The sequence below is a fragment of the Sciurus carolinensis genome, chromosome 8 (assembly GCF_902686445.1).
Source record: "Sciurus carolinensis chromosome 8, mSciCar1.2, whole genome shotgun sequence".
In the NCBI taxonomy this organism is placed as follows: Eukaryota; Metazoa; Chordata; class Mammalia; order Rodentia; family Sciuridae; genus Sciurus; species Sciurus carolinensis.
This window is the reverse complement of record NC_062220.1, coordinates 16,128,028-16,150,261: the sequence shown is the minus strand read 5'-3', so window position 1 is coordinate 16,150,261 and position 22,234 is coordinate 16,128,028. Positions and strand designations below refer to the sequence as shown.

Genomic DNA, 22,234 nt, shown 5'->3' with positions numbered 1-22,234 from the left:
ATCCTTCATTCCAGGTGGCATGAGCTTGCTCTACAGTGTTAGGGAGTGTATTGTGAGTCTTCTTTGGGACCTGCCACAGATATACCACTATAAATATATATATTTATTTATTTATTTATAATATATATTTATATTATATATATTTGTATATATATAAATATATTTATATTATTATATATATATATATTTTTTTAATTACTGACACCTGTACTGACCACATCTGCCCAATTATGTGGTCCAGGCAGAAGGGCTGTTTGTAGCCTGGTCCTGCTCCTGAGTTCTTTCCTGTTCTGGAAGGCCCCACTCAGAGTCGGCAGTCTTCTGTATAAACCCAGTTGCTATGGTTTGCATATTGTTTTAGTCAGCTTTTTTGCTGCTGTAACCAAAAGACCTGACAAGAATAATTTTAGAGGAGGAAAAGTTTATTTGGGGGCTCATGTTTTCAGAGGTCTTAGTCCACAGATGGACAACTGCATTCCTGAGGGCTCCAGGTGAGGCAGAACATCATAGGGAGGAGTGTGGTGGAGGGAAGCTGCTCTGGACATGGAACCAGGAAGCACAGATAGAGAGAGAGACTCCACTCACAGAGAAAAAACATATTCCTCAAAAGCACACCACCAGTGACACACCTTACCTGCCTTCGGTTACCACCCGGTTAGTTCCTGTCAGAGGATGAATGCACCAGTTAGGTTAAGACTCTCACAACCCAATCGGTTCACCTCTAAACCTTCTTGTATTGTCTCATGTATGAACTTTTGGGGGGCACCAAATGTTTGACGCCGTCCTGCGGAATCAATTTGGCTCGGGAGACAAACGAAGAGCGAGGCTCTTGAATTCCGAACGGTTTATTATAGATTAAGGAAACCCGGAAACCGGAACCTCGAACCTGGAACCCAGGCGCTCGAGGAGAGTCGGCTTATATCCCCTCCAGGAGGTGCCGGGTAGGGCTGACGCCAATTATGTGAAGATCAGGTGAGGAGCCAGCTGCCCAATCATGGTAAATGTCAAAATGAGCAGGCACAATCAAGAGCACTGAGAACACATGTGCATGCATTGTATGCATGGACTTAATTGAATATGGCCAATGACAAATCACCTGAGTGTGCTTATGTTAATCAACCTCCTCACTGCCGATGTGACCAAAACAACTTCTGGCTGGCTGCCAGGCGCCATCTTGGCATAGTCCGCATGGCATAGCCCCCAACAGGTTAAGACTCTCACGACCCAATCATTTCACCTCTAAACCTTCTTGTATTGTCTCATGTATGAGCTTTTGGGGGGCACCAAATGTAAACCATAACAAATGTGTATCCCAAAAGTTTATGTGTTATGAACTTAATCCCCAGATTAATAATGTTAGTGGTGTTTGGGGGTGGGGGATCTTTGGGAAATAATTAGGGTTAGATGAGATCATGAGTGTGGGGCCCCCAGATTGGCAATATTGACTTTATAAAAAGCAGAGGACAGATCCATGCCAGCACAATGCTCTTGGATTTGCCAGCCTCCAGAACTATGTGCTAAATAAGCTTTTATGTTTTTAAATTACTTGATCTCAGATTATTTTGTTATAACAACAGAAAATGGACTAAGACACCAGGATAGAGACAGCAGTGGTATTCAGGGGTGTGGAATGTGTTTCCTCAAGAACCCAAAGATTCCTATATGCTTCCTTCTTTCCAGTAAGGGATATGAGATGCAGCAATTTATCTTTTGTTTTGGAGGGTACACTGAGCACACTGATAACTATGGAATTTCTAAACATTTTAATGAAGCGGCAGGTCACTGACTCTTCACAGGTTCAGCTCCCACTCTCTGGAGGACATGTCACTTGCTCCCCACAGGTTTCTCATCCAGCCTCACCAATGCAGTGGATCAGTGACATGCTCCAGTGCTCTTTGGACTGTATTGCGACAGAGCACCAATGGTTGAATACAACTCTGTGGTCACACTGCAAATACTTGTAATCCATTCCATGTATGGGGGACCAATCTCCTGAAGTCAGGGAGAGTGCACCCTGAAGAACCTGAACACAGAATTCCTGTGCATGAGCGGAAGTCAAGGAGGCTGGAATGCTGAGCGCAGGGGACGGACGGCAGTAACTCTTCACGCTGGGCCAGTTCTTGTGGGCACCATGACCCTGATTAAGGAGAAAAATAAGGCCCGACTGTACCACCTGCTGCGTACTTTAGGTGTGTGGTTCCTGGCATCTTATGAGGACACATCCTGTTTCCTCACTGGGAAAAATGTTTTCTCCATACCAGCAAACAAGTGAGTTGTTTCCAACGTGTTATGCCAGGGTTAAGATTTACCCTCACACTGCCCTCTAAGAGATGTGCTGTCAAGAACAAACGGTCTGCAGCTCTGCAGGCTCCCCAGCTCCCCGAATAAGCACATTCTCAGTTTTAGGACTCAGGGTCTTCGTGCATAATTGTGGGACTCAATGCTCAGCAGTAGTTTATTCGCGGCACATGTGATTAGGAACTATTTGCTAATTGGGGTAGAACTGAATACATTCTCCAAATCAACAGCCATAAACCACATACTGTAGGTTTCATAGATCTGCTCTGACAAAGAAGCTATGTCCAGCACAGCTGGTGTGACAGGGGCTACCACTTCCTTGCAGTATCTGGAGTCATTCTCTAGGATCCATCCATTTGCTGCAGGGTCCACAGTGCCAGGTTGAACAGAGATATTATAGGGATCATACCTATTCATCTTTTAGATACTTAAGAGTGAGTGGCACTGATCTTTGCCATATTCCCTATCCTGGCCAAGAAGTCAGGGCAATTTCAGATACTTTCACTTTGGCTTCCCTATTATGGTAGCTCCCACTCTACGAGACCAGAGTGAATGTGGGGCTGAGCTTACTTCCAAGTACGTCAATCTCAACCATATATTTGAGGATTAGGGCAATGACAACTGGTGAGTCCAAGGACCCAAGGAACCCACTGCAAGCTGGAGGTGAGTCAAGACTCCATTTGTCCCACTCTAACATCTAAGGTGAGGTCATCAGGATGCTTCAGGTCTCTGGGGTATCAGTTGACCTCTGACCCTGTGCCCAAGAGTCCCAAAATGCTGAGGTAGTCCTCTTTCCCCAGGATTTCCTCATTCCAGAAAATGCTGTCAATCTCTTTGGAGAGAAGGATTGGAAGAACCACTACAGTACATCACTGTCATAGTGTTACTGGTCCTTTACTGTGGGTTCCAAGTGAGTTCTGAGTCTGAACACTGGTTCACGTATGGAATCTGGTAAAGAATTGTGACTTTTCATTGAGTGATTGCTCTCCTTATTGTCCTGCTTCTTAATTCTATTCTTTCCAGATGGTACATATTAAACTACTTTGTTGACAACCTATTTTTCCTTCCAGGGACACTCTGCTCTGTTCACAATACCCACTATTCCTTACAAAAGTCTTTGCAGAAGTGACCCCTTGGTTGTCACTCTAACTTTGTCATTACAAATGTCCAGCTTCTGCTGTTGAGTGCCATCCCCTGGTGTTGTATCAGAGCCCTAAAATCCCCATTGCTATCAGTGAACCAAGTGCTAGGACAGTGCCTCCCTCCTACTGGGGAAAGTGTCACCAAACTTCTTGGTGATACCGGTGTCCCTCACACCTGTGTGTTCCTGATGGCCCTGATGAACGTGATTCCTCTGGCCGTCCTTGGGGCATCTGCTCTGGTGGTGTCTGATCTGACGTGCACTTCAGTGTGCTACTTTCCCTCTAAAATTCAGGTATTTCAGCTAACACTTCAAGTGCCATCACTTTCCCAGGTTGGAGGAGCCATGCTGGCAGCATGTCCCATCCCCTGGCCCCTGTATGATAGTAGGTCCTTAATCAATTCTCCTGTGTGCAGTCTCGCATCCCAGTTTACCTGAGGGAGTAGTTTTCTCAGAATGGCAAGTTTGGAAATCAAGAAATAGAGTAATTGAGTATACATCACTTATTTTAGACGCCTGACAAGGGAAGGAATTGAGAGCCAAAGGGAGAATCTTATTATTTGATTGTTAATTGCTTTCATTTTGTTGATCACTCTTGGGTTTTTATTGGTCTTTACTGGAAGATAGAGCACATTGATACTGGTCTGTTGGAGATTGGCAACGGGTTCCTGTTCCCGGTGTTGCAGAATAAACACCTGAGAAAGGCAGAGGCAAGTGTAGAGAGCAAGTTTTATTTAAGAAAGTGGTAGAGACAGACTCCCCTGAAGGGGAAGGGGACTTGGAGCCAAAAGTCTATGGGAGAGGGTGTGACTTGCTTTCTTAGAGACCCCAGAGCCTCCCTCTTTGTCTTCTCTTTCTTCCACACATATGTGACTGGGAGCAGGGGGTGCAGAGGGTAACTGTTAGCAACCCAGAGTGCCAAGGAGCATGGTCTCTTGGCAAGTCATTGTTCTTTCTTTAATAATCTCCTGTCACCCCAACCCCCCTCTATTTTTTTTTTTTTTTCTTTTTGGTATTGGGGATTGAACCCAGGGGTGCTTAACCACTGTGCCACATCCCCAGCCCTTTTTTTGTTTTGAGACAGAGTCTTGCTTAGGAACCTCACTAAGTTGCTGAGGCTAGCTTTGAACTTGTGATCCTCCTCCCTCAGCCTCCTGAACTGCTGGGATTATAGGGGTGCGCTGCTATGTCCGGCAGTCATCACTCTCTCAACCCCCACCATTCATTACTTACACTGACTGCCTGACCTTTGCCCCTGTCTCAATGTGTGAGAGTTTTGAAGCAATTCGGAGGAAAGTACAAAGCCAGAGCTACTGGGAAACATTATATAATATAGAGCTGGAGCTATAGGAATTGGTTGAACCACCAATTAGAGAAGAAAATGCATAGGCTATGATGAGTCAGCTATGCTAAGTCATAGAAATGAAAAGTACATATACATCAGAGGTCAAGTCAGGTGGAATAGCCAAAGTCCATGCCAAACAGGTGTTCTACAGCAGACAAGGGTGCGGGGAGAGGCCTCAGTCAAGCCGAGATAAACACACGGGCAGGGCAGAGTGGCCAGAAGGCACAGGGGTTTCCCCAGGGGTTGGACCTGCCTAGCAGCAAGGTTCCCTGGAAAGAGTGGAACTGGGAAGGTACGGAATTGTAAGTGCAGGTGGAGGGCTTGACCAGAGAGTAGCTGAGGGCCACATCCCTCCTTGAGGAAAAATTTAGACTCCGTTTTGATGGTGTTGAAATGAGGAATATCAGGCTGTGAAACCTCCCTGGTCACACTAGTCTGAGAGCAGAGGAAATGGATGTGGGAATCCAGAGGTGGGTTGAGTTGCTAATGATAGCCTGATGTGCACCAGCTGGTCCCCAGGGAGTTTTGCACCCCTGTGTGAACTCCTTCCATGTTGAATGTCGAATGGGACTGATTTGTGTGATATTATAAAAACAATAGTGGATTGGACACAGGGGCACTTAACCCCTGGGCCATATCCCCAGCCCTTTTTAAAAATATCTTACACACACACACACACACACACACACACACACACACACACACACATATATTTTGCTATTTTACTTAGAGACAGATCTCATTAAGTTGCCTAGGGCACACTAAGTTGCTGAGGCTGGCTTTGAACTCTCTATCCTCCTGCCTCAGCCTCCTGAGTCACTGGGATTACAAGCATGCTCTGCACCTGGCAAGAGTGTGACTTTCAAAAAACATCGTTCCTTTCTTTCTCTCTTTTCTTTGCTCTGGGGGAGCCAACTGTTAGGTTGTGTGCACACGTGAGCTGTTGTACGGAGAGGTCCACGTGGCAAGCTACTAAGTCCTCCGTCTGACAGCCAGCACTGAGTTGCTCAGCATGTAGGTTAGAGGTGAAAGAGAGCTTTCAGTCCCCAAGAAGACATCACATGATAGTAACCTTCAGGAGAAACTCTGAGGCAAAACCACCAGGCTCAGCCACACCCAGCAGAAACTGTGAGAGATAAGAATGTTTACCCTTGAAACCACTCGGTGTGTGGACTCTTGGAGGACACTGGGTAGGTGACCACATTCAGAGGTGAACTGGGAACACCAAGACCGCAGAGAAGGAGCAGGCAGGACAACAGGCGCCAGGTTGTGTGGGGCTAGAGGGAGCTAAGGGGGACCCCGCCAGGGCAGGACTGGGCCTGGCAGGCCAAGGAACCAGCAGTCGCTAGGTGACCTTTCCTAGCTTGGCCTCTTCCTTGAATTTTATTCCATCCAGGATAGATAGGATAGCTGTGCCCTCAACTGCAATGCACTAGGTGGAATGCTGGTAGGACCACTGACCCCTGAACACCTACTAGGCACTACTTGCTTTAAATAATATGCAGACTTAAACAAAATATGGTATGTGTATAAAATGGAATATTATTCAATCTTAGAAAGGAATGAATTACTGACACATGAACCTTGAAAACATGGCGAGTGAAAGAAGCAAACTCAGAGGTGTGTGTTTATGATTCCATCTTTAGGAAATGTCCAGAATAAGCAAACCATGGAGCCATAAAGTAGTTGCTAGAGCAAGAGGGGAACAGAGTGACTGCTAATGTGTATAGGCTTTGTGAGCAGGGATGACGGAAGTCTTCTAAAATTAGATTGTGGTGTTAGTTGTACAACCTGGGGAATATACTGAAACCACTAAGCTTTGCAGTTTAAAATGCTAAATTTTATGGTATGAAAATCATATCCATTAAAAATAATAATGAGTCCTGAAACACGTATAATAACCAATGTGCCCAACACTATTCTAAAACCTTTGTGTATATCATTCACTTAAATTATATAACCAATAGATGTACCAGGTAAGCACTATTGTTTATCATTTTATTTGTACGTATGAGAAAACAGAGACCCAGAGAGCTTTAATGACTTGCTTAGGTAACACAGCTGAAGCAAGTGGTAGAGTCAGGAAATGAGCCCTGCCAGTCTGTCTCCAGAGGCTGCATGCTCACGTACCTGTTACATGCTTCTTGCTGATACGTGATCTCAGATGCATCGTAATCAAATCAGTGAGGAGAGTTTCATTATCATTATTTACAGAAAATTAAAAATCAGAGAGGTTAATGTATTGGAAGCAGCAGAGCAAGATTCAAATCCAAAGCACACAAGCTTAAGAGGCCCTCAGTCCTTGCTGGCAGCTGCCTTCGGCCTGGGGGCAGCAGTGACCAGGCCATCCCAGGATCCCTCACCTCAGCAGGCAGCTGACTAGGGCATTCCTCTCAGGCTCTGTGGCCTGGAATGCCTGGTGTTTTTCCTGTTTACAGCTTATATTTATATGTCTTTCTGACTTCTTTCCATCAAGTAAACAATTACATTAGCAATCAGAACTTGAAAATTATTTCTCACAGTATCCTCACATGGAGGAGGCCACAGTTTTGCTGTTGTTTTGGTTCTGGGGACTGAACATGGGTAGCTTTGCCAAGCTACATCTCCAGTGCTTTGTATTTTTTATTTTGTGACAGGGTCTCACTAAGTTGCTTAGAATCTCGCTAAATTGCGGAGGCTGTCCTCAAACTCAGAATCTTCCAGCTTCAGCCTCCGTGTCACTGGACTTACAGGCATGCACCACCATGCCAAGCTTGTTAAATCACTTTCTGAAAAGCACTGAAATGTTAATAAACGTTCTTTCTTAGTTATATGTGTAGTTTACATTTTCTTCCTTTTAATTCTCAGTATCTTCCAAAATTCTCATAGTGAATATGTAGTACTTCTTCAATAGCATAATAATAACAACAATATCATTTTAAAATAACTGAAAAGTGTATTTCTTCAAGGAGTTTATTTTTGAGTGCTGAATCCAGGAATCAGTCTTTTTTTAATTTTTAATTTTTATTTTTTCTAATTAGTTATACATTACAGCAGAATACATTTCTGTTCATGGAGCACAACTTTTCATTTCTCCGGTTGTACGTGATGTAGGGTCACACCATTCGTGCAATCACACATGTATGTAGGGTAATGGTGTCCGTCTCATTCCACCATCTTTCCCACTCCCATGCCCCCTCCTTTCCCCTCACTCCCCTCTGCGCAATCCAAAGTTCCTTCATTCTTCCCTTGCCCGCCCCCATTATTGATCAGCATCCACATATCAGAGAAAACATTTGGCCTTTGGTTTTTTGGGATTGGCTTATTTCACTTAGCATGATATTCTCCAGCTCCTTTTATTTACCTGCAAATGCCATCACTTTATTCTCCTTTAAGGCTGAGTAATATCCCATTGTGTATATATGCCACATTTTCTTTATCCCTTCATCTATTGAAGGGCATCTAGGTTGGTTCCATAATCTAGCTATTGTGAATTGAGCTGCTATGAACATTGATGTGGCTGTGTCACTGTAGTGTGCTGATTTTAAGTCTTTTGGGTATAGACCAAGGAATGGGATAGCTGGGTCAAATGGTGACCAGGAACCACTCTTGCACTTCCTTAGAATTATCCATTAGTCATCCTCTCCTCATATAGCTTGATAGGAGGAAGTGGCATAAAATTTGGTTTCTAAGACATTCCTTTTGGTGGTAAGAGTGAACATTTATAACCTAGTGAACAAAAGAAGTAAAATAACTAACGGCACTCAGAACCAACGAATAGAGTTACTAAGGTCTGTAGGAGAAAGGTAGAGAGTTCTTTTCATGAGACTTTTTTTTTTTTAACCTCTTAAGGAAAAATCAACCTTACTGAGAAATGCCAAAACATTTTTTTTCTATGCCTCGTATATGCGAAGCATGTGTTCTACTACTGGGCTACTTCCTTAGTCCCTGCCAAAACTTCTTAATATCTCAGCATTTCCTCAACAATTCATGACCCTGCTGAAGGACAGGGGCATGATTTCCAGTAATTTCTAAGAAGTTAATATCACTGTGCATCAGGGTGAAACTGGAGATTTGGTGACTCAAGAACATCACTGAGCTCCGAGTTGCATTGCCTTTAAAACAAACAAAACCAGATTTAGTGAGATGAATTTTACGTATCATAAAATCACTTGTTTTAATTGTGGGATTAATGGGCCAATGATCTTTACTAAATTGACACAAGTCATATAACCATCACAATTTGTATTATTATTTTTAAATAATTTCTCAGAAAACTGTTCTTTTGTTACTACAATATATGGCAAGTTCCAACTTTGTCTCTTACCTGAGCGATCAGCTTTTGTGTACCTGTTATTACATGTTTCATAAAACCTAGGTGGGTGATTCTCAGAGCTGAAGTTGGGAGGACTAACATGTCAGGTACACTCGATGCCATATTCTGTCCCATAGCTACAGTTCAAACACCCTATATCAGGATTCAGAGATTTAAAACAGTACCCCAAGTTGCTGGGAGTCAGTGATCATTTCAACTGATTTAGCAAACTCAACAGGGTGCATTCGGCATTATCGGCAATACTGCCGTTAGACCCTGGTGAGGGGGCCCTTCTTGGAGCCCTGCACTGTGAGAGCACCCTAACCCAGGCACAAAGAGTCCATGGGGCTGAGAAGCCCTTGAAAATTCATGCACCTCCATCAGCCATGCCAAGATGCTCTGCATTCCCTGCCCATAGGCCCTCAACCCGGTTTCCATACCTGAGCAGGTCTCTCCTCTGGGTCTGCCCTCCCTTTAGGTCAATCAGAGAGTGACAGCACAAGGAATTGGGTACTAGGCCTTGGATTTGTGGGCTGTGTCCACACACATGCACAAAGCCCTCACAGTACAAGACAGAGAAGAGTTGTGGGCTGAGGCTTGGGGTTAGATCTCTCTGAACTGCCACATCCAGCACAGAATTCTGACGAGTCTGGGAATTTGGAATTGAAGTCTGAGCTTCTTCATGGTGGTATATCTGTCAAGGTAAAAGGGTAAAACATTTTATTTAAAAATTTGTTAAGCTGACTTAAACTTTTTCCGTATTTAGATATATGGCATGTGGTTCTTCCTGTGTGGTTTCATTTATGTGAACTATGCAGCAAAGGCAAATCCATAGAGACAGAAAAATAGATCAGTGGTTGTCAGAGTCTGGGGAGAGGGCAAAATGATGAGTGACTGCTGATGGACAGTGGGGGTTCCTTTTTGGACTGAAGAAAATGTTTGAGAATTCAGTCGTGGTAATGGATGCGCAACATTGTGAATGTACTAAAAGTCACTGAATTATACTTTTAAAAGGGTGAGTTTTGTGATTATTTGAATGATATCTCAATTAGGCTGTCTCAAAAAGATATAGAAAAATCTGCTACAAAGAGAAGTTAAAATATTTGTTTTAAATTTAAAGCCTGGAGCACACCTGTAATCCTAGCAACTCAGGAGGCTGAGGCAGGAGCATTGTAAGTTCAAGGCCTGCTTCAGCAATTTATGGAGGCCTCAAGCAATTTAGTGAGAACCTGTCTCAAAATAATAAAATAAAAGGGGTAGTGATGTGGTTCAGTGGTAAAGTGCCCCTGAGTTCAATCCCCAGTATCAAAAAATAAATTAAAAATCAATCAATAAATCTAACCAAATATCTGGATATTTCTGAAAATTAGAACCAAAAGAATTATAAATACAGTGCATGTCTGAAGTCTCTATGTGCCTTTCTGTGTCTCTATATATCCACATTTGTGTACATACCAAAAGTATAATTTTCAGTGAATTAAGATAAGTAATTATTCATTCTTAAACTGATTGAGGGAGTGAGAGGAAGGGCCGAGGCTGATGCAGGAGCAGTAAGCAAAGGACTCTAAGATATCATACTTACCTTCCATGAGTTTGTGGTATAATTGAAGTTTCATAGGACTGGTTATTCAGGGATTACTTTACCACACCCAAGTTAACAGTCACCCAAGTTGTTAGTTAAAACTAATAATGTTAGTCCCTTGGCATGTTAATTCCTATGTGTGTATGCATGCCAGGGATTGAACCCAGGGGCTCCTTATTGCTGAATCGCCCCCCTCCCCCACCCCTTTTCATACTGGTATTGAATCCAGAAGCGCTTTACCACTGAGTCACATCCCAGTCCTTTTCATTTATTTGTTTTTTTATTTTGAGACAGGATTATCACTAAATTGCTCAGGCTAGCCTCGAACTTGAGATCCTCCTGACTCAGTTTCCCTGGGATTACAGGTCTACACCATCATGCCAGGCTACTTTAGTCTGTTAATTCTGAGAGGTTGAGTGGATGTCTTTTAAGGTGCCTGCCAGCTCCAGCATTCCACGATTTGGTGATTTGTGAAGACTACCTTTGCAGCCACGTTAACTGGGTTCAGGAGTGAGACTTTTTTTTTTTTTTTTTTTGGTAATTCAGCACAGGAGCCATACCCCCAGCCCTTTTTATTTTCTATTTTGAGACAGGGTCTCGCTAAATTGCTTAGGGCCTTGCTAAATTTCTGAGGCTGGCTTTGAACTCGTGATCCTCCTGCCTCAGCCTCCTGAGCCACTGGGATTACAGGCGTGCACCACTGCACCCGGCCAGGACTGGGATAAAGTTGACACTCAGCAAATATTTATCACAGTTCCTTACTGCGTGGGGGCGTATTGGGTTCCACTTCCGCGTTCAAACGTCAACCCTCTCGGTTCAGATTCGCTCACCAGCAGGAGACATGACACGGTGTCAGAGCCCGGGGTTGCTATGGAGCCTAAATCCAAAACGGAAGTGGTCCTCGGAAATACATTTCCCAAGGAACTTGCATTTGGAAAAGCAATGCCCTTCTTTTTTTGGGGGGGTGGGGGCGGTGCTGGGAATCGAACCCAGGGCCTTGTGCTTGGAAGGCAAGCACTCTACCGACTGAGTTATCTCCCCAGCCCCAGCAATGCCCTTCTAATTAGTCTTTTCCTAAAGTAAATTCATAAGTAGACACACCGCCAAACTCGCTTTCAGCACAAAGAACGTTGCTGTCCTCCCAAGAGAGGAGCTTCCACTCCTCCAGCGGCGGAAGTGGTGCGGAACCAAAGAGCGGAGGTTCCTGGTTCTCCGACGAGCTCTTCTCCCAAACGGACCAGTCTCCCGGCTGGGTTGCCGTGGAGACCGAGCTAGCTGTGTGGATGCGGCGCCCAGCGGAGGCGCGGCCTTTGCTGTCTGTCCACAGAGAGGGCTCACAGGACCGACGCCAAGATGGTTAGTGGCTCTGAATAGTAAAGGTGTCCAGGGCTGGAGGTCAGAGACTCCCAGCACACTTTGGGGCGAAGTCCAGGTGTGTCAGCCTCCCTGCGTTCCCCACGGGGGCAGGGAGCGGTGCAGACCTAAACGCCTCCATGCTTTCCTCCCTCCTGCTTCTCCATTTCCCCCACCTGAGCTGCACAGGGGATGGAGAGCAGAGCACAGGGGAGGCCGAGGTGACAGAATCTGCGTGGAAACGTCTCCAGTGGATAAAGAAGTTGGGAGTAACTATTGGGTTCGGCTCAAGTACAGAGTGATGGCCCTTTTAGGAAAATGCAGTGCTTCAGAAGGGATTTGAATAGGCTTCCCCGGAGTTTGTTGTTAAGGATTTGACTTGTAAATCGTGGAGCTGTCGCTCTCAGTTTAAAACGACCATCGAAACTGGAGCATTCCGTTGTCTTTGTTGTTTCTTTTACAGATGCTCTCAAGGGCCAAGCCTGCTGTAGGCGGGGAACTACCGCACTCTGACAAAAGAAAGAAGAAAGGTAGGAAGATTCCAAAACTAGAGGAGCTTCTTTCACAAAGAGATTTCACTGGCGCTATTACCCTATTGGAGGTAATGTCCAAAGAGGGTTGCTTCTTGATTCGGTAAATACCAGACTATAGGCGAATGTTCAGGTGAATTCTGGTTACTGTGTTGTTCTAACAGTTGGATACATTATGGGGTTTCTTCAAGATAGAGCCTAGTAAATTTGGTAGGTTGCAGATTCCAAGTTAACTATGAACCTGACTAAAGATGAACTTAAAAATAACATTTCTTTAAAAAAATTTTTTTTAGTTGGCAATAGGCCTTTATTTTATTTATTTATATGCCGTGCTACAAATAGAACCCAGTACCTGGCACGCTAGGCAAGCACTCTGCCACTGAGCCACAACCCCAGTCCAACAACTTAATTCTTAAGGGCCACTTTGATTGTGTCTAGTTTCACAGATAGTAGATTCAACCTAAAAATATGCAGTGACACTTAATACAGTTTCATTTCTCACATTGTTTATCCTAACTCCTGGGCAATTTATGATGAATTTCTATTATGTAATGAAATTTGGGTCAAATTTAAACAATTTACTATGTTTCTTTTTAAAAAACATTATATCCCCAGAAAGCCTTTCAAATCTCTATGGCAGTAGTGCTGACCCCACCCCCTGCGCGTGCACACACACACACACACACACACACACACACACACAGAGCTGGTGATTGCATCCAGCAATCCAGCATAAGCTCCACCATTGAGCTACACTCCCAGCTCCAGTAGTTCTCACCTTTTAATATGTATTGGAAATACCCAGAGTAGTTACCAAAATGTGTGTCTTCCTGGACTCCTGCATTAGCAATTCTGATTCTTTAGGTCTGCAGCAGTCCTCAGGAGTCTGCATTTTAAGTAAGTAGTCTAAGTGCTTCTAATGGAGATGGTTCATGGAGATTGTACTTTGAGAAACTGTTTTGTGAGACCCTAGAGGTGAGTGCAGGGGCACACCAGAAGATGAAGAGTTTGACCAGCATGTCTGGTTGTGTGGTGCTGCAGTCATTTCTCCCAGACATTACTCTTGCTATATTACTATGAATCTATCTATAGTAGTTGTTTTAATTAACTTAACATATATTTCTCAGTCTTCCATGTCTTAACAGTACTCTGGAAGTGAGCTCAATTTTTAGCTTTTTTTAGTGGCAACTCATCTTTACAGTTGCAGAGATTGACTTGGAGGGAACTTCTAGCTCTATCAACCAGTGGGTTGATTATATAAATCTATTTTTGTCATTCTGTTTTCTTTCTTTAAGGCAATGATATTTTCCTTATTGTATTTCAGACTGCCTTTAAATTGGCAGGAAAACTCTGCTCTATGCCTACATTCTCAGGTAGCTAAATGGAGTGGGGAATGGTAACTATTATGGTTTGGAATTTAAAAAATTTCATGGCCTCAGGGAATTCCTGGGGGCAAATTCAGGGGTAATTCTTCAAAAATTCCTCCAGATTTAAGGCACTATACTTAAATTCATAGCATTTGGTGAGAAGAGTAAATTTTGATCCCAGACAAAAAAGTATCAAAGAGATGTCTTCCTCCTGTCATGACTAAGCCACTGTGGTGATACTCTATGAACATGTGTTGACTCACTACAAAAAACAAAAAACTCACCTTACCATGCTAATTCAGAATCCTCTTTCAAAGTCTCAGTCTATTCCTGCAAAACAGAATTTTTCTTTTATTGGCTGAGTAACTTATAAATATTTGTTCATGGTGAACATAAATGAAGCTAGTCTTCTGTAAATTGTAACTCCTTTAGACCTGGTAAACTAGCTTGGTCAAGGGTAGTAGAATGATTTAGTACTTTACCTCAGGGAAGGGTTATAACCTCTTAATAAATCTGTGTGTGCTCATGTGGAGGGATGAGGTGGAGTGCAGTAAGCATGGGGGGTGGGAATATGGCTTTGGAGGCAGACACTACTTTTAAGTCCCTGTCATCACATGTGCTGGCTGTGTGATCTTAAATTCCTTGCTCAGCCTCTCTGACCTTCAATTCTTTGACTTTAAACATTTCGCACAATTATTTTGTTCCATACATATCATCCAGAGTTATTAGAGAATTCAATGTTTTCCAGAGTAAGGTATCTATAAATATAGAAAAACAAGTGTGAAATATTTGAACATATAAATTTCTGTGATGGTTAGAAAATAATTGTGCTGAGTACTGTAAGTAGAGACCTAATTAAACTATATATTGTTCTGCATATGCTACTTAGCTTGCTGATAATTCATTAGTAACTTAATATAGCATTTTTTAAAACAGAGGATTTACTATTGAAAGTTTTTCATAATTTTTTTTCACGAACTTTAAACCTGAAGTTTAAACGTCATGTTGGAGAACAAGAAGAGGATACTAATTTGTGGATTGGATACTGTGCTTTTCATCTGGGTGACTACAAGAGAGCTTTGGAGGTTAGTAAAATTGTAAAAAATCTTAACAGGAATGTGTGTAAAATGTTATTAAACTTTGTATTATAACATCTACTCAAGGTAAAATTCAAACAATGCAGAGGAAAACAAAGTAAAAAAGAAAACTGAATCACCCTATCTACCTTCCCCAGTTCTATTTCACTAATAGAAACCCCCACTGACTCTTTTTTAATTTATTGATTCAGAAATCTATATATGGGGCTGGGGATTTAGCTCAGTTGGTAGAGTGCTTGCCTCACAAGCACAAGACCCTGGGTTCAATCCCCAGCACCACACACACACACACACACACACACACAAAAATGAAATCTATATATGTATTCCAGCATATGAGTATGTGTCTCGTTTGCTTTTTTACTTTAACATGTGTACTAATACAACATTAGCATTAGCATTAGGATGGTATTGAACATGCTAGGCAAGTACTCTACCATTGAGCTATACTGTCACCTGGAATTAGTATTTCTTACCCAAATCTCCAGAAGAGAAATATTGAACACTTTTGACAAAAACTTTCATCAGTCTGTTCTGAAAAGAATTTCACTTTTATTTCACTTGGCTATTTTCATATAATAGACAAGATTATATAATCTTTATGTAATCTTTTTTATTATTATTTTAAGTATAATTTCTTGGTAATCATTTTTCTTGATCATTGCAAACCCTACCCATCTGCAGTGATTAATATGTAGGAGAATGGGTCTCAATAAAATTATAGATGCTTTTTGTCAAGCAGTTTTGATTTATAAATGAAACTGCTGAAACATTTCCCACATATTCTTACTCAAAATGTAACCTAAAAGAATTTAAAGACTCTGCATAACAAAAAAATATTCAAGGCCAGGTAATGAGGAGGTAAGTTGAAGAACAAAGGAAACAAGACTCTTGAAGGAAAAGGAAAGATGTGAGAAGGACAGAATAAACTGGTTACTGTTTGTGAAAGATATAGGGAAAAAAGTAACCCAAATGTAATAAATACAAAAATAAACAATGGTATTTGATAAAAACCAAGAAGCTATGTGGAAAATGTGGTTAACAAAGTGAATCTCAGAAAGCATCCTTAAGAAATTTAATACCTTTTTTTAACATAAAGACAAATGAAGGGCTGGGATTGTAGCTCAGTGGTAGACCACTTGCCTAGCACGTGTTCGGCACTGGGCTGAATCCTCGGCACCACATAAAAGTAAATAAATAAATAAATAAAGGTATTGTGTCCATTTACAACTAAAAAATTAGAAAGATAAAATAAAGACAAATTAACAAAAATTACCAAAACTGAGAAATAAGTACAATGAAGTGAAAAAAAAAATTATTTGGTAGTAGTAGGGATCAAATTCAGAGCCTCATGCATGCTATGTATGTGCTCCATCTCTAAACCACATACCCAACCCTAGAATGAAATAAAATTTAAGTGTATTAAAGCTATCAGATTTTAAGTTAATTGAACCTAAGTATTTTACTTTTATATGTCTTTTTAAGTTAGCAAAAATAAAATATTTTTGTTGTTTTTCATGTCTGCAGTTTGTTAGCCTATTGTCAGTGTTAAAAGCGGAATGGGGAAACCTAGTGTAAACAAATGAACAACAGCCCTGCGTGGGTAGGATTGAGCTTCAGCTTCAATATCTCACTTTTTCAGTATAGAATGAGGAGTTGGTAAGATTCTCTAAATGTAAAGGTGCCCTATCTCAGTAAGAAATCTTAGTTCCTTATAAAAGGTTGGTCTATCAATTGCTTTACTGCCAAAATGAGATCAACACTTAACATGTATTTCAGGAATATGAAAATGCAACAAAAGAGGAAAATTGCAATCCTGAAGTCTGGGTGAACCTAGCCTGTACCTACTTTTTCCTTGGGATGTATAAACAAGCCGAAGCAGCTGGATTTAAAGGTAAATGAACTCTTTTTATATTTGATACTCTTCACTAAGAGTAAGAGACATTTTGGAGATTTTTAAAGCTTCTTTTATTCCTTTATCATGGAGGCAAGAACCAACTAGCTTTAGAAAACAAAAAAGTAGATTTATTTTTCAAAAAATACTGAATTTGAGCTGAGTGTGGTGGTACATGTCTATAATTGCAGCTACTTGGAAGACTGAGGCACAAGGATCACAAGTTCAAGGTCAGTCTGAGCAATTTAGCAAGACCCTGTCTTACAATTAAAAAATAAAAAAAATTTTTTTAAACAATAGGGCTGAGGTGTAGCTCCATGAAAGGCCCCAGTTTGATCCCCAGTTCCACAGGGGGAATGAATATTGGATTTGATCTATGTTTAAAGGAAGAGTTAATTCCCCTCACCCTCACATTAGTACCCCCCACCCCCATCAGCCTTCATCCAAGAAGCTACATCCCCAAAGTAGAAGGATGAGAGAAGAGAAAGGGAAGGTATCTCTTAGGCCCCGTCACAGTAGGACAATCTTGCTCTTGGTAGTACAGTAGTCAGGTGTAGGTATTTAAGCTCTTATGGCTGCAGTTTCATAGCTTCTTTCCCAATTTCTGAGTCAGAAACCCAGTAACTTTAACTTGAGGAATCCAGAGACCTTTTCCCCTGTGCCTTCTTATTGTCATGACAGTCATCTCAGGAGGATTGCATTCAAATTTGTAAACAAGAGTAAGGGGAAGGAGAAACATGGGAAAAAAGAATAAAGTTAATTAGAGGATAAATCAAATTAAGTTCAATGAAATTTAGAGAAATGGATAAGGGACTGTTTGTTAGGAAATTTGTTAGGGAAGAATACATTCCAGGGTAGAATTCATACACACTCACATACAAAGATATGAAGACAGGTGTGTGTGTGTGTGTGTGTGTGTATACATACATATTAATCTTCATGGAAAAATGGAACTTGAAGCCTTTCTTAAAAATATATATATATTGGGGATTTACCAGCTCGGGGGTGCTTTACCGCTGTGCCATATCTGCAGCTCTTTTTACCTTTCTTGTGAGACAAGGACTTACTAAGTTGCTGAGGCTGGCCTTGAACTCGCGATCCTCCCGCTTCAGGCTTCCAAGCCACTGGAATTTCAGGCATGTGCCACCATACCCAACTTGAAGCCTTTCTTAATTTGTACCCAATGTTTCATATTTGTGAAGTTTTTCCTAATTTAATCAAAAGGTCCTTTAACGTGTTTACTGTATCTCATGTTTCTAGACTTTGTGCTTAGAAGAGTGTTAGATACATAAAAAGTAGTCAAGGTAGCTATCTCTGTTTCAAAAAATATTTTTTCTTTTATATGCACTAAAATAGGATTTTTTTTGTAAAAGAGATGAAGAATTAAGTGTTTAGAACTGGAAAAATTTCTAGGAGTACAGAGGATATTTGGAACTGGAAAGATGTTGACCTTTATGTTTGGCTTCCTGTTTAAGTGTAGTACATTGCTATGCTAGAAGACCTTTGAGATAAAGTTTGGGATACTACTTAGGAAGATATGACAGTATAATTGTGGAAAAGAAGATTTCAAAAAGAAATTGAAAAAGAATTCTGGGTTGACAACTGAATGATAGTGGATTCATGCACATACTGAGATGACCACAGTTGTCCACTAACACTGTTTGGTTCAATATAAGAACAATATGAAAGTGGGCTACTGTTTTAATTGTGTGGAGTGTGTACTCTTGGAGAACATAACAAAATCAGAGAGAACAAGTGGTGGGAAGAGCAGATCTTAGAGCATTTCTCTTGTTCTTGATGTTGCTGCTGCTACTTCAGGTGGAGATCAGACTCAATATTCATTACATTAGACACATCTCAGGATCAGATAGATAAGTATTTAGGGAGATTCATCTGAGTATCATTTTATTCTTACAAGGTATTAAGTGCCATAGACTATTGAATTTTTTAACAACCAACTTGGATTCTTTTTTTAGCTCCTAAAAGTCGACTCCAAAACCGCCTGCTCTTCCATTTGGCTCACAAGGTATTTATGTTTTCATTTCAAAAAAATTTTTTTTTTGTTTTAACGGTATTTTTCTCTGACTTTCTTCTTTTTAACAATAGAGAAAGGCATTAACTATAAATTCTTGTTAACAGTATTTCTAGAATAAGTGGAATATAGATGTTAATTTTATCGGATTGTCTCTCCCATCAATGTTCTTTACCCTCCTAATTTATTCAGAGATGTTGAGTTTTAGCTCTCCTTACACAGCAGTCATTTAAGAAGGTCAATGTGTTTCAACTATCTTATCATCTCTTAGGAAACAGACTCAGAGACACCTTGCTCTGACTCACATACACTTTTCATAATTGCCTTATGGCAGTAATTTTGATCATTATAATGTCGTATTTTAAGTTCTAAGTTTTTGAAATATAAAAGTTATATACATTTATTTTATCAAACAAAATATAAGAAAGAAAATGAGCAAAAGAAATAATATCTACCATATTAAAAATAACTACCTTTTAATCTTTTGAATTATCTCCTTTAGGATATATTTTTATTAGAACTTTATAGTTATACATAGTAGTTGAATTCATCCCAACAAATTCATACATACATGGAAATCAATTTCAGTTCATGATCCTCCTTTCCCCTCCCATCCTCCAGCCCCTCTCCTTTTCTCCTTCCTCTATTAGACATTCTTTTACTCATCTGTTAATTTGTATTTGATTGTTTCTTTATGTTATTCTATCCTTCCCTCCCACTTTCCCTTATTTAACTCTAGTTTCCACATGTGAGAGAAAACATTTGACCTTTGAGTTTCTGAGTCTGTCTAATTTCACCTTGCATGATATTCTCCATTTCTATCCATTTACCAGCAGATGCCATAATTTCTTTCTTTTTTATGGTCGAGTAGAACTGCATTGTTTGTGTGTGTTGTGTGTATTATATATCACAGTTTCTTTTTTTAGTACTTTTTTAGTTGTTGAAGGACCTTCATTTTACTTATTTATTTGTGGTGCTGAGAATCGAACCAAGTGCCTCACACATGCTAGGCAAGCACTCTACCCCTGAACCACAACCCAGCCCCATCACAATTTCTTAATCCATTCATCTATTGACAAGCATCTGGATAGACTCCATAATTTAGCTATTGTGAATTGTGCTGTTATAAACATTGACGTGACTGTATCGCTTAGTGTGCCAATTTTAGATCTTTTGGGAAAATACCAAGGGGTGGGATAGCTGGGTCTGTGGTGGTTTCATACATAGTTTTTTGAGGAATCTTTACACTGCTTTCCAGAGCGGTTGTACTAGTCTGCAGCCCCACCAACATTGTACAAGTGTACCTTCTCACCAACCTTTGTTTTTGTTTATATTCTTGATGCTTGCCATTCTGCCTGGAGTGAGATGGGGTCTACATGCAGTTTCGATTTACATTTCCCTGATTGCTAGAGATGTTAAACGTTTTTTCATATATTTGTTGACCATTTGTGTTTCTTCTTTGAGAAGTTTCTGTTAGTTCTTTTGCCTATTATTAATTGGGTTATTTATTTTTTAATGTTAAAATTTTTGAGTTCCTTGTATATTCTGGATATTAATCCCCTACAAGAGAAGTAGATGGCTGAGATTTTCACCCATTCTGTAGACTCTCTCTTCAAGCTCTTAATAGTTTCCTGAGCTTTGCAGAGTCTTTTAGTTTGATGGCATCTTTTAGGATAATTTTTATATGCGTATTTATCTGTCTGTTACTTTGTTGTGCAGAATCAGATTCATACTGAATATTTATTTTTGTACTTCCCTTTTTTTCACTTTCCTTTGTTTGATGAGCTTATTTCTGCATCACTAAATAGGCTTCAAACCCAATTTTTAAATGGTTTAATATCATTCCATCATATGCATTGGATGTGCCATAATTTATTTACATTTCCTACTTATTTGATTTTTAGATAGTTTCTAATTTTTAGTTGTAAAATATTATTTCAAACATTGTAGAAATGAACTTATTGACTTATTGGGTATGAATAACTTTAAATCTTTTCATTGATGTTGCTAAATTGTTTTATAGAAAGTTTATCAAATCACTCATAGGCAGTATAAGAATAATTATTTTTGTGCATTTAAAAATTTTGCACTGGGCTGGGGATATGGCTCAATTGGTAGAGTGCCTCCCTCGCATGCACAAGGCCCTGGGTTCAATCCCCAGCACCGCAAAAAAAAAAAAAAAAAAAAAAAAAATTTTTGCACTGTAATTATCTCTTTGCTTCTTCCTCCTTTTAGTAGTTCTGCCAATTTTTACTTGATATGATTTTCAAAATTGGTTATTAAGTACACAGATTTGGAATTTTTGTGTCTTTCTAGTAGATTTCGTTATCATGAAATGTCTTTCCTTATCTCTAAAACTCCCTCTTTGTCTATTTGTGTAGCTGCACAGATGCATAGACAAAACTCCCTCTTCGTCTATTTGTGTAGTTGGTTAGTGTTTACCTATTGTTTTTCTTTATCCTTTTACTTCCTGCGTCCTAATAGTTCAAGTGTCTTCCTTATAAATAGTATATAAAAAAATAGTATATAAATGAGTTTTGGTGCTTTTTAATCCAGTTGAAATCTTCATTTTAAAAAAATTCCAGTATTTGATTTATTTCCTAAATTTAATGTATTTACTGATATGGTCAGCTTAATAACTACCTTGTACTACGCATTTCCTATTTGTCACTATGAATCTACATCCCCTTTTTTTCTTTCTCGTATTCTTTAGGATTGATTTTTTTTTTTTTTTTTTTTTGTGGTGCTGGGGATCGAACCCAGGGTGTTGTGCTTGCAAGGCAAGCACTCTACCAATTGAGCTATCTCCTCAACCCTAGGATTGATTTTTTAAAATTCCATATTTCTCCTTCAATGGCTTTAAAAAAATTTAAACCAGTAAAATAGATGAGGCTTTATCTAGTCAATCAGGAGTGGGATTGGGGTGGAAAGAGAACACAAATATACAAAATTTTATACCTCTTGGCTATATGTATACATATGCATGTATATAATGTATACATGTATATATACATACACATATATACATATATATACACATGCGCACAGTCTATCTATATATATACCTATATATGTACACACATACATATACACATACACATATATATATTTGGTGGGGTGGTTACTGGGGATTTAACCCAGGGTTGCTTAACTACTGGGCTATATTCCCAGTCATTTTTATTTTTTATTTTGAGACAGGGCCTCACTAAGTTGCTGAGGCTGATCTCGAACTTGAAATCCTCCTTCCTCAGCCTCCCAAGTTGCTGGGATCACAGGGGTGCACCAACACGCCTTTATGCAT

General features: G+C 40.3%; 1 protein-coding gene, 1 long non-coding RNA gene and 1 other non-coding gene across 4 annotated transcripts in view; 1 reads left to right on the top strand and 2 right to left on the bottom strand.

Annotated features, from left to right (window-relative positions):
- Positions 1 to 8,235: 8,235 nt before the first annotated feature.
- LOC124991745 (uncharacterized) lies at positions 8,236 to 11,547 on the bottom strand. Its single transcript, XR_007109937.1, has 3 exons — positions 11,423 to 11,547; positions 9,519 to 9,772; positions 8,236 to 8,878 (listed from the first exon to the last, which is right to left on the bottom strand). It is a non-coding gene; the product is annotated as an uncharacterized LOC124991745 (long non-coding RNA).
- Positions 11,548 to 11,617: 70 nt separating this feature from the next.
- Positions 11,618 to 11,701, bottom strand: Trnag-ucc (transfer RNA glycine (anticodon UCC)). Its single transcript has one exon. It is a non-coding gene; the product is annotated as a tRNA-Gly (tRNA).
- A 211-nt stretch (positions 11,702 to 11,912) lies between these two features.
- The window catches only part of Ift56 (intraflagellar transport 56), a 45,409-nt gene continuing 35,087 nt past the window's right edge, over positions 11,913 to 22,234 (top strand). Inside the window, exons 1-5 of one of the 2 annotated variants that reach the window (XM_047562730.1) lie at positions 11,913 to 12,016; positions 12,477 to 12,614; positions 14,903 to 14,995; positions 16,787 to 16,901; positions 18,878 to 18,927. In XM_047562730.1, coding sequence (XP_047418686.1) covers positions 12,014 to 12,016; positions 12,477 to 12,614; positions 14,903 to 14,995; positions 16,787 to 16,901; positions 18,878 to 18,927 — 399 coding nt within the window. In that variant the 5' untranslated portion in view covers positions 11,913 to 12,013. The remainder of the gene's footprint in view (positions 12,017 to 12,476; positions 12,615 to 14,902; positions 14,996 to 16,786; positions 16,902 to 18,877; positions 18,928 to 22,234) is intronic. The other variant, XM_047562731.1, reaches the window with a different exon arrangement.